The sequence below is a fragment of the Protobothrops mucrosquamatus genome, unplaced genomic scaffold, assembly GCF_001527695.2.
Source record: "Protobothrops mucrosquamatus isolate PMUCROS unplaced genomic scaffold, P.Mucros_1.0 scaffold1023, whole genome shotgun sequence".
NCBI classification, from domain to species: Eukaryota; Metazoa; Chordata; class Lepidosauria; order Squamata; family Viperidae; genus Protobothrops; species Protobothrops mucrosquamatus.
This window is the reverse complement of record NW_015387258.1, coordinates 103,693-115,751: the sequence shown is the minus strand read 5'-3', so window position 1 is coordinate 115,751 and position 12,059 is coordinate 103,693. Positions and strand designations below refer to the sequence as shown.

At 39.9% G+C, this 12,059-nt stretch overlaps 2 protein-coding genes across 2 annotated transcripts in view; one reads left to right on the top strand and one right to left on the bottom strand.

The window, feature by feature from the left end:
* LOC107290990 (probable E3 ubiquitin-protein ligase HERC4) overlaps window positions 1–12,059 on the top strand; it is a gene marked incomplete in the record, with an annotated part of 47,242 nt that overhangs the window by 25,795 nt on the left and 9,388 nt on the right. The window contains 7 exon segments of the mRNA XM_015819939.1: window positions 1,481–1,582; window positions 2,495–2,530; window positions 3,303–3,407; window positions 3,485–3,592; window positions 8,387–8,530; window positions 10,320–10,486; window positions 10,954–10,991. Coding sequence (XP_015675425.1) covers window positions 1,481–1,582; window positions 2,495–2,530; window positions 3,303–3,407; window positions 3,485–3,592; window positions 8,387–8,530; window positions 10,320–10,486; window positions 10,954–10,991 — 700 coding nt within the window.
* PIGY (phosphatidylinositol glycan anchor biosynthesis class Y) lies at window positions 4,178–5,082 on the bottom strand. The gene has a single exon (XM_015819942.1). It carries the CDS (start codon window positions 4,951–4,953, stop codon window positions 4,738–4,740), a length of 216 nt encoding a protein of 71 aa, XP_015675428.1. The 5' UTR covers window positions 4,954–5,082; the 3' UTR covers window positions 4,178–4,737.

Here is a 12,059-nt window from a genome sequence, read left to right as displayed (position 1 = left end):
TTGGACTCCCCCCCCCCTTCTCCAGAATGTGTGTCTTCTTCTTCTTCTTCTTCTTCTTCTTCTTCTTCTTCTTCTTCTTCTTCTTCTTCTTCTTCTTCTTCCTCTTCTTCCTCTTCTTCTTCTTCTTCTTCTACTTCTTCTTCTTCTTCTTCGTCTTCTTCTCCTTCTCCTCCTCCTCCTCCTCTTCCTCTTCCTCCTCCTCCTCCTCTTCCTCTTCCTCCTCCTCTTCTCGTCTCCTCCTCTTCTCCTCTCCTCCTCCTCCTCCTCCTCCTCCTCCTCCTCCTCCTTCTTCTTCTTCTTCTTCTTCTATATCCGTTATCGGACGTTGGCGATCATGTTGGCGATCCTCTTTTTATCAGCAGCCGCACGAAAAAGTGCTGCTGAGTTTTGTTCAAACCAGTCCCTTAGATTTTGAAGTCACAATGTTCTTCTTCTGCCTGGACCTCGCTTGCCTTCAATCTTTCCCTGGAGGATTAAATGGAGTATGTCGTATTTTTCTGGGTGTCGCATCACATGTCCGAAATATTCTAATTTTCGTTTTTTAATTGTTTTGATGATTTCCCTTGGCTTTCCCAGGCGGCTTATCACCTCCTCATTTCTGATCTTGTCAACCCAGCTTATATGTAACATGTTGTATTTAGAAGGTGCCTGGTTGGGTGTGACTTTTAGTTGTTAATTAGGGTGTTGATTGCTGGCTATTAGGTCCTTAGTTGTTGTTTCTTTGTGCCTTGTCCTTGGCTCCTAAGCACCTGGTAAGCTGATGGTAAATCAACACGCCTGTTGACTGACAAGGGGCCATTTCTCAGGCTTCAATCAAGGTGAACTTTATTGCTGGACAATCTAGCATTAAGCAGCAATTGCCAGAATACAGGGCCTCCAAAGCTCCCGAAACCAAGCTTTGGGCTGTGCACAAGCGGTTGGAAACTGACATTGGTGTTAGCCATTGGGTCTTCTTCCCCCAAGATGGTTCACCCCCTGCCTTCTGCCCTATCTCCCCATGCAGGTCATCACCTCAGTGCCGACCCCTTGCCACACACCCCTGTTATTTTGCCATTCGTTTTGCATTTTGATTGGGTTGCACCAAAAGTACAAGAGCACTCTTTACAGAAGCAGAACAAAAATATATCCTTGCAAAGTGAGAGAGCTTGAATCTCTTTGGTCCATAGTTCAAAGTAATTCATATATTTTTCTTGTGTTTTGCATTATGAATGTGAAATCTGAAGTCCTTTGGAAAAGCTCTGTTTAGGGACTGATTTTCTTAAGAATAACTTTTGTGGATTTGGAAAAAGACTTCTTAAAAGTTACCCAACCCTAGATGCTTGTTTAGGAAAAACCTTCTAAAATATCTGTGTATTTGTTTTTATATTAAAATTAGGTGCAAATGCTGGATTGACAAGTGCAGAATTTGTTTTGGCTTGTATTTTAACTGATTATCTTGTCCCCAGATTAACTTCTGCTTTAATCCTGTTTATAAATGCAGGTAAATTGCAGGTCTGACTTCAAAATTCAGGAAAGTAATTTTTATGTACCCGAAGTAAGGAAAATTATTTTATATTGGATTGACGCCGCATTTTCCTACGATGTAAGTGCTTATTTGTTTGTTTTATTTTAAATTTAGACTTGCCCGAATTCTGATGATTTTGGGTGGTTTTCACATTAAAAAATATGTTGCTTCCAATATAAAAGGTATCTGAAAATGGTAGACTAGCATTAAACTGGATAATAGCTTTGGGTTAAGTTTTTGATATTAGCCAATAGACTAGGAACAGTTCTTCAAATAAAATCACATGACCCTTTTACAATATTTCATTGGTCTGAAGTGTGAAAAATGGTCAAAGTTTCAGTGTAACTTTGAACGGTCACTAAACAAATGGCTGTAAGTCAAGAACTATCTATATGAATACAAGTAGTCCTTGACTTACGACTCTAAGTGAGAAATTTGTTAAGTGAGTTTTGCCCCATTTTACGACTTTTCTGGCCACATTTGTACACATAAACACTGAAAATCATAGTAATATTTTTAATGTACTAGTTATGTCTAGCTCCTGATTATTGTGTTGGTGTATTAATTTTTAAAAAGTAATATGACTATTAGGTCTGCAGGGATCATAAGGTATTGTTTAGTGGCCTACATTGCTAACTGACTTTGACACCACTGGTACAGTATACATAAGGAAGAAATTCTAATTCTCTTCTCTCCATCTTCTCACAAGATCTAAATGTGGAGATATAAAACCGCAAGACTAAGGTGCAATTTAGACTTCAGATTGATTTCCCTATTGCATCTATATCAGTGAACTATTTTAAAATGCTACTCTGAATAGAAAGTAAATGTGCCTATTTATCTGCGACTGTAGTGGAAATTGATAGGAAATTTTTGCATAGAATAGCTCTCGGGAGGATTGGTAGTTATTCCAGCAAAGGGACAGTTCTTTAAGCATGATTGCAATGTAGTTAACTAATTCTTTTTTGTTTGTTTGGTTTTTCTGAGCAGTTCAATTTACTGTGGGACCCGACATATGATATAAGGGTGAGTTGTATAGAAATTATTTCATCAAGTTTATATTTCTTCTGGTCAAATATCCCTTTTTTATTCATTTCTATCAGACAGGGAAGTGTTTTGCTGGGCGTATCTTAAAAGAAATATGGAGCCATTCTTTCCTGGCCATTTTATATCGATACTGTGGACCGAACATGGAAGTTTTAGAATGGCATGGTTTGTGCCTATTGTGCTAGATCAGGGGTCTTCAAACTCGGCCCTTTTATGACTCATGGACGTCAACTCCCAGAATTCCTCAACCAGGCACGCTGGCTGAGGAATTCTGGGAGTTGACGTCCATGAGTCATAAGAGGGCCGAGTTTGAAGACCCCTGTGCTAGATAATGGTGGGATCTTTCTAAAATGCATGCTTTTAAGCAGGGATTAACACCAATCAGGCAGAAAACAACATTGTAATCAAGAAATTACCAAGGAGAAAAACACACCCTCACCCAAACTGGCAGGGTAGGCTCATATAAGCAAGAAATAAACCCCACATATTTGCACTGATAATGTTATGTAGTTGGATAATGAAACATCTGTGAGCAAATAATTAAGTTAGATCAGAGAGCACCAAGAATTCCACAGCTCAACCCTGAGCTATAGATATTTTCTTCTATTAAAATGGTTGCCTTTACTGTGGGCTGGATTCAGTGGTTTTTATTCTGTATAATAACATGATTAGTTGGGTTTTGGTTTATAATAAGTCAACTTTAAAATGTACATGTCTTAAATCATAAAAAAATCCTCCCTTGTTATTTCAGCTGGCTTTATCAGAGTTCTGCCAATTTCCTTTGATATTGAATCTTGAAGATAAAATTGTGATACATAAAGTAAAGTGCACCGTGTTGCACATGGAATACACAATGGTATGTATACCCAGGAATATAATGCAATGTTAACAAAATTTGCTGAAATGGCTTGTAACCCAGTGTTTGTATCCTAGAAAAACACTGTAACCTCTACAATGGATATAAGGAGGCAATATTTACTACAGGATACCTTGCACTATCTAAGAAGTGCAGAAGAAAGTTGCTTTCAGCATTTTTTTACAGTAAGTATCCAATTTTGTATATTTATAATCAAGCTATAGTTATGTGACAGAAATGTTGTAAGAGACTGGCAGGCATTTACCTCTCAACTGAGAAGTAACAATCTAGAACAGAGGTCCCCAATCTTTTGGGCACCACAGATCAGTTATGTGGAGAGAGGTTTTTCCGCAGACTGGGAGGGGGTGTGGTTTTCTGTGCGGCCTGCATCCTGTGGATGGGGCTTTCCTTGTTTGTGCGGATCGGTTGCTGGCATGCCATGGCCCGGTACTGGTCTAGGGACCGTGGGTTGGGGATCCCTAATCTAGAGGCTCATTTTGGCATGCAACCAACTGCAATGTTGGACTAATTCTGGTTGATACATCATTTAGATGCTTTCCTTATAAAACCTGAATAGAAATATTGTGCACTTTTAAAAAAGACTCCACAGCATATTTAAAAATACAACAGTTAAGTATATAAAATACATAGGCACTGCAGATGCTTTATCAGAAACAATTTCCTATTCAATTCCATTATTTTTCATTTAGTGTTAAGTTTCATGACACAACACTCTAATTTATTTGTGGAGCTGAATTCAAAGTTCTGGGTCTGTGCAGAACAGCAGTGTAGTTTAATCAAATAGGCATCAAAGCTAACATTACATCATCAGTAAGCCAAAACCTCTCTATGTAGTATACCGTATATCTGTGCTCATGTTACACATTCAAAGCTTTTCATCTATGAATTTGATAAAGCACTATTTTGCACTCACAGCGTATATAAATAATTGCCTGCAATCATCAGGTAATAAACCTGTCTTTCAGAATTAACTCTACAGAATTTTTTTCACCAAAGACTAGAAAAATGATATTTTCTAGACAAGCACACACATCTAGATTGCCTTGCTGCATGCCTAAGATCTTTTGTTGAGATAAGATTTGCCTGCATCACTTCATATTGCTTGCTATATTTGTTTTCGGTACTGTAGGCATGCCCTAAAAAGCAAGTGACTTTTCAATTTGCTTGGATATACTTGCATCTGAAGATAGCCTGTGTTTCAAAAGATCATTTCAGGTGTAGTTTATGGGTCAGAATATTAGGAATTGGTTTTCAAAAAAGCTTCACTCCATTCTTTATTTTAAGGGCCTTCTTAAGAGTTAAGCAGAATCTAATTGTGGCGAAAAAGTTTAAGGCCCATCCAAGTCCAGAGATGGAAAAATACATAAACTGGGATTGTAATTGGAAGCAGCAGACTGTAGAAACAGATGCTGGTTGTATTTGTGCAGCCCTGGGGGAAGTTTTCATCAACACTGGCTGAATAGAAGAGGCCAGCTAAAGACAACAGTGGTACAAGCACAGTCATGGTAGGAAACGAGGGAAACATCTTACTCCAATTGTCTTCCAACTTCCTTTCAAGAAGATAATCTTCTAGGTTTGTTCAGATTCTGTTTCCTGCTTCTCCTTGCCCATCATTCTTGCCACCTGAGGTATCATATTAGGAATGCCATCTATGATGGGGTACGCTATGCCTAGTTCTTCATTAATTAACTCATTTGTAGATTCATTATATCTAGAAAATACAGCAAATAATGACCCATGAGATTTACTATTGTTCTTGATTTAAGAAATATACTATATACATAAATAGTAAGCTAGTACATGGTAGGTGGGGGGGGGGGAAGGGACACTCAGCACTTGGAAGCTGAGGAACTATGCATAAAATAAAAGCATTAAACCTTTTCCTGCAAGAGGGATCCTGAATGGGCAGGACTTCAATTCACTGGCATAAATTCCTTAGTTGTGGGTCAAATAATGGATGGACAAAGTCATTCAGTGGGAAGCTGCAGAGCAGCCCAAAATCTAGAATGCTATTCTTTTATCGGGAATTACGAGAGGGAGAAACCACTCAATCTAAGAAAGAAAAATATATATGTAATGTTATCTTAATAAGGATTTCTGAGGTGGCAGTTGTAAAAATAACCATGCCTATTCTGCATCAGCTGTTAGAAAGAGAAATGGTTGAATTAAAGTAAATGAATTGAATAATTTCACGATTTGGCAGCTTTTACACGAAGCTCGATGAAGGGGGGAATAAGATGCTTCTCACCCCCAAAGTCTCCTAGCTATGTATCCATTCGGAAGAGTTTCTATGAAGCTATTAATCATATATTATTAAGCAAATGAACATAATAATAATAATAATAATAATAATAATAATAATAATAATAATAATAATAATAATAATATTAAGCAAATGAACATTATTATTAAGCAAATTGCTTCATAAGCAATTCAATTCCAAACTACTTGAAAATAGGGAAAGGCGGATGAGTTTCTCATCCGGCGAGGAGCCGCCGCCTTGGACTACATAACCCATTGCTACCAGGGAATGCGTGCTGGCCACGGGGAGCGGGTTTAGCCCGACGCACCGGGCGGCCCGGGCAAAAGCCGCGACGGGCAAACGAGAACGGGCGGACAGCAAAACCAGGGCAAAAGCTGCTAGGCCGACCTGAGCGGCTTTTTCGACAGGGGACACACGAGGATCTCCAGCAGCCCGGCGTCGAAGGGCGGCACTTGCTGTCCTTGGCCGCTGGTTTTCCCCCCGTTCTCCGCCGCCGCCGCCGCGCAAGCCGCCCGGCTGGCCCGCAGAAGCCCCCGGCGCGGGAGGCGAGTCAGAAGCCGCAGGCAGGGCAGGACGAGCATGATCCGCCGCAGCGCACGAAAGAGCGAACTAGCTAGGAAACGAAACCGGCTTTGCGGAAACTTCTTCCGGGGCAGCAGAACGCCCGAAAAGCGAACCCCGGTACTTTTAAGCCCTGTGCGTTTGGTTCCGGGTGGGGGTTTGGCCTGCTGGTTTTCCTCCTCGGAGCAACACGTGGGCGAATTTGAAGCCGAGTATGCGAGGTGGATGGACTGGGCCAGGGGTAGGCAACCTTGGCTCTTTTATGACTCGTGGACTTCAACTCCCAGAATTCCTGAGCCAGCCATGCTGGCTCAGGAATTCTGGGAGTTGAAGTCCACGAGTCATAAAAAGAGCCAAGGTTGCCTACCCCTGGACTGGGCGGTTCGGGAGAAGAGGAGCAAGATGGCTTGGACCTGGCTGACTAGGTTAGGTGGACTTACCTCAGCCAAGCGCCTTCTAAGTCAGTGTTTTCCAACCTTTTGTCAGTTTGAAGATGTGTGGCCTTCAATTCCCAGAATCCCTCTGGCGGCAGCATGGTGGCTGAGGAATTCTGGGTGTTGAAGTTCGCAAGTCTTAAAAGTTCCCACAGGAATATTCTTGGTTTTATTATAATCAATTGACAATGAGGTGCGGCGTATGGATCAAAGAGCTGGCATTACCTTACAGGATGCAAATTTGATGAAACAGATTAAAGATCAATCTCAAGCTCATATTAAAAGAATGTATAATGTATTGATTGAGTTGGATTCAGAAACAGAATTGGTTAAGGACTGTCTGATAAAATGGGCGCAAAATATACAAGAACCAATTTTATTGGACACATGGGAGATAATTTGGGTTAGAAATGTAAAATTTACTCAAGTTCAAAATTTTTATAAAATGTTTTATAGGTGGCATCTGGATCTTCAAAAATTGTCTTGTATGTACCCTAATTTACAACCCAAGTGTTGGAGATGTGGCAATTTAGATGCATCTTATTTTCATATTTGGTGGACATGTAGGGAAGTTAAAGCATTTTGGATTAAGATATGGTGGAATACTCAAAATATTTTTAAGAAAAAGATAAAGTTTAAGCCGCAGATATTTTTGTTGGGTATTATGGAAGATTTGGATGCAAAAGAAATGGAATTGATGTTGAACTTTATAACTGCTGCAAGACTATTAGTAGCTCAATATTGGAAAACGGAACGTTTACCTACTATAGAAGAATGGTCATTTAAAGTCTCGAATTTAGCAGAAATGGCCAAGATTTCCGCTTATATGAAGGATCACTCGCAAGAAAGATATATTTTGGTTTGGAGAAGATGGATAGATTATATTGAGTGTAAATATGGGACTAAAAAATATCATTTGGTTTTTGAGTAAATTTTAGAGTATTGTGGTTGTATAAAGGTTAGAATATTTTATTTAGTATTATTTTTAATTATTAAAGTGTTATTATTATTATTATTTTTAATAATTGTACTGTTTAAAAGAGAGTTAAAGGAGGTTATAGATATGCTATTTTAATAGTTGATTAATGTTAATTAGAGTATGATTATGTTATTGTTAACCCTGTGATTGGCACTGGGAAGTGAGGGGGGAGGGAGGGGGGTGGAAGGGTGGGAAGGGGAAGGGGGGATTTATATTGTAAAATTTTATAAAAAAAAATTTATAAAAAAAAAAGTTCCCACAGGAACCTTCAATTCCCTTAATTCCTTGGGCAGCATGGTAGCTAGGGAATTCTGGGTGTTGAAGGCCACAGATCTTCAAATTGCCTAGGTTGGAGAACACTGTTCTAAAAGAGAAAAATCTAAGAATAATATTTTACATGGATCTCTGATTGGTTTTTGTTTTTGTTTTGTAAGGCGAGGTATAAATTGAGTAAATCCTAATCCTGTTTGTTTTTCTTGGGAATTTCACTGATTTCTGATCAGCATTTTTTTTTTCAGTTTTAAGGATAGCTTGAGAGGCTTTGGTCTTGAAAGGCCATTAGCACATCTGAAACAGGCTTCGCTGGAACTTTCAGGGATCTTCTGAATAATTCAGAGGAAAGAACTAGTCACTAATTTCTGAGCAACCAGAAATATTTTTATATTTAGTTTATCAGTTTAAATTTGTGTAAATATCTGGCTAATTTGACTTAATTCTTTAGGTGCATTTTGAAGGAGAACTTGGGACCAAGTATGGGGGCCTGATCCAGGAATTCTTCACAATTATCAGCAGACAACTGTGTAGTCCAGAAGCACAAGTATTCAAGCACTTTGAAGACTCGAATCGTATTTGGTTCTCTCATGAGGTATGTATAACCATGTACTGCATTTATTTAGGCTTTCTTCTGTTAGCTATAAAAATAGGAATTACCTTGGAGGTAATTCATCTCTTTGACCATTGACTTTTCAATAGAGGTTAGAAAATGCACATGATTGTCCCCTAAAAGGAATGAGAGAGGATAGCTGACCTCTTTCTGGCATTGTCTATGCAGAGATATATTATTTGTAGTTCTGGAAATTTGTTGTCCATCTAGCTTTCATGAATAACAGCTGTTGATATATTTCTCCTCTATTAATGGGGAAATGGCTAGCATTAATAAAGGCTACATTTGATCATCATCTGATGAAACGTAACAGTTTCTGCTTGTAACATGGATGTTGCATCAAGCTTTATCTTTATTCTGGTGTGAAAAGTTATTCCTTTTAAAACAACTATGAAGCAACACTATGGTAGAAAGTAGGACATGCATATAAATTACTCAGAGATTGGTTTCCTTTACTACTTTTGCTTTTCTTTTTGGAATCAAGAGTCTGTGCTTTCCATTGTTTCCTAGTACAGGTAGTCCTTGACTTACAACAATTCATTTAGTGGCCATTCAAAGTTGCAACAGCACTGAAAAAAGTGACTTATGACCATTTTTCACACTTGACCATTGCAGCATCCCCATGGTCACACAATCAAAATTCAGACATTTGGCAACTGACTCATATTTATGACAACTGCAGTGTCCCAGGATAAATCATCTTTTGCAACCTTCTGACAAGCAAAGTCAATGGGGAAGCCAGATTCACTTAATAACCACGTTAAGTCACTTAACAATGTAGTGATTCACACTTAGCCACAGAAATTTTGGGCTCAGTTTTGTGGTCATAAGTCAAAGACTACCTGTACAGGAAGAACTGTAACTTAAGCACAGCTGACTTGCTCAGCATGCCACAGATCTCAGATTCATTCCCTGTTGAAATATCATAGATGAAAGGGCTGACCATCCTTCAGTGTTGGTTAAAGTTAGGAGTCCAAATGTCTATATAGGATCCACATTGCTGGAGGAACAAAGAACAGCCAGAGAGAAAGCTGGCAAGCAGAGATGGTGTTGATGAAAGTGTAGAAAGGGGATATAGGCAGGCAGCCTCTTCTAGCTAACGTCTAGTCATGGGAAATGAGTTTGAAGTAGTTTAGAAGTCTCAGAAATACAACATTTATTTTGTAAGTGGGCAGTCTCTACAGCAGGGGTGTCAAACTCAATTTCATTGAGGGCCGCATCAGCATTGCGGTTGCCCTCGGGGCAGGTGGGTGTGGCCAGAGTGGGTGCGGCCTACTAGGTGGGCGTGGATGGAGTGGGTGTGGCCTACTGGGTGGGCATGGCCAGCTCTACATTGTTCATGTCAAGAGTGCCTGTGGGGGCCTGGGCAGAAGTGGGACAGATCTGAGGGTCTCTGGCAGAAGGGGATGGGACCGGGGCAGGCGCCAAGGCATGGTCCATTTCTTCATTCCTCACAAATGGTGACACCTCCCCAGCATGCACCCAGAGGGCGGGGCCGACACGGCAGGGGCTGGTCCCTCGCTGTTTCTAGACGGCCTTGTGGAGCTAAGACTGAATGCGTTTCAGCATAGATGGCCACCACAAAATTGTACATTGGCTCCCGGCCAGCCAGGGCCAAGGCTGCAGGGGCCGTTCCCTCACTGTTTCCAGGATGGCTTCGTAGGCCACAAGAAACCACTTCGCGGGCCGCATCTGGTCCCTGGGCCTTGTGTTTGACATGTCTGCTCTACAATGTATTTTTCAGTACTTGTATATTGATTTTTCAAATTAGGTATCAACCCAGGATGACATATATTTTTTAATTGGGAACCTGTTTGGAATAGCGCTCCACAATCTGATGATAATTGCTTTGCCCTTTCCTCTTGCGTTGTTCAAGAAATTGGCAAATATTGAGCCGACGCTGGAAGATTTAAAAGAACTCTCTCCTACAGTTGGACGGTACGGCATAACGTTATTCTTCAGAACCATATAGTGGTAATTGATATTGCAGATCAAGTACTCATTTCTTTTTCTGTGGATATACACAAGCTGATATTGGAAGCTAAGCTGAGTCTGACCTGGTTGATACTTAGATGAAAGACATTTGAGAATCCAAGTGTTGGCTAGACTGGGATATTTAAAAGAAGAGTGAAGAAGGCAATGCCTAACTACTTCTTTAATACTGCCAAAAAAGTTGCAGGAATATAACTCCAGGAGTTGATCTTGACATAAAGTCTCCTTTATTTTCTCCATTTAGGAACTAGATGCCAGACAGTCTTGGTTTAACTGAATACAGACAAAGCTAACCCAAAGGCTTAAGAATATTATGAAGAATCAATTTCTGTTAAAATTAACATGTCATAAGTAAATGAATTATTTTAGTTTTGGGGAAACAGTTTGTTCCACTTTATTCTTTTTCCCTTTAGTACTCTTCAGAATATACTGGATGAACGCTATGATGACANTAATAATAATAATAATAATAATAATAATAATAATAATAATAATAATAATAATAATAATAAAGTTGGAAGGGACTTTGGAGGTCATCTAGTCCAACCCCCTGCTCAGGCAGGAAACCCTATACCATTTCAGACAAATGGCTGTCCAGTCTCTTCTTAAAAACTTCCAGTGTTGGAGCATTCACCGCTTCTGGAGGCAGGTCGTTCCACTGGTTAATTGTTCTAATTCTCAGGAAGTTTCTCCTTAGTTCTAGGTTGCTTCTCTCCTTGATCAGTTTCCATCCGTTGCTTCTTGTCCTGCCTTCAGGCGCCTTGGAAAATAGCTTGACTCCCTCTTCTTTGTGGCAGCCCTGAGATATTGGAACACTGCTATCATGTCACCCCTCGTCCTTCTCTTCATTAAACTAGGCATACCCAATTCCAGCAGCCTTTCCTTATATGCTTTGTCCTCCAGTCTTGAATGCCTCAGAGGAAAAGATATCTTGAGCTGACTGTGTTATATAACACTGTATGCTCTGCGGTTTCTAGTTATCTTGAGAATGTCAGGTTGGGGAAAGCTGTGCTACACTGTAATGTAATTTCTTTGACTTCAGGTTTAAGTGTCGTCTGAGCTCAGCCAATTGTATTTGACCAAACCATGGTTTAATGTAATTGTTTACTTAATCTCTGCTAAATGTCTATGGAGATTTCCAATTATCCAAGACATGGTTGTCTCAAAAGTGCTTTTTTCAAAAGTCAACTGGACTATGTTTTTTTCTTAAGAAATGTGTTTTTTTCCCTTGAAGACATTTTCGTCTCATCCGAGAAGCTTCATCGCTTCTGACAGGATTGGGGGGAGGATTGGAAGGATTAGTTCTGACAGGAGGGGGTAGGGGGGGGAATGGAAGGATTTATATTCCTTGCATTATACCATTGTTTCCACAACCACACAGCCATGGTAAACAATTGCTGTTAGAAGCTAGCTTGCTGCCTAAAGAATTATGATAATTCAAGTGAACCCATTTCCTGTGGCCAGGAAATTCCAGAACTGATACCCAAATACACGAAGTTCTTTCTCTTGTTATCACTTG

Coding starts and splice junctions, on each gene's coding strand:
- PIGY (XM_015819942.1), bottom strand. CDS start 4,953: ATGTTTCCCTCGTTTCCTACCATGACTGTGCTTGTACCACTGTTGTCT.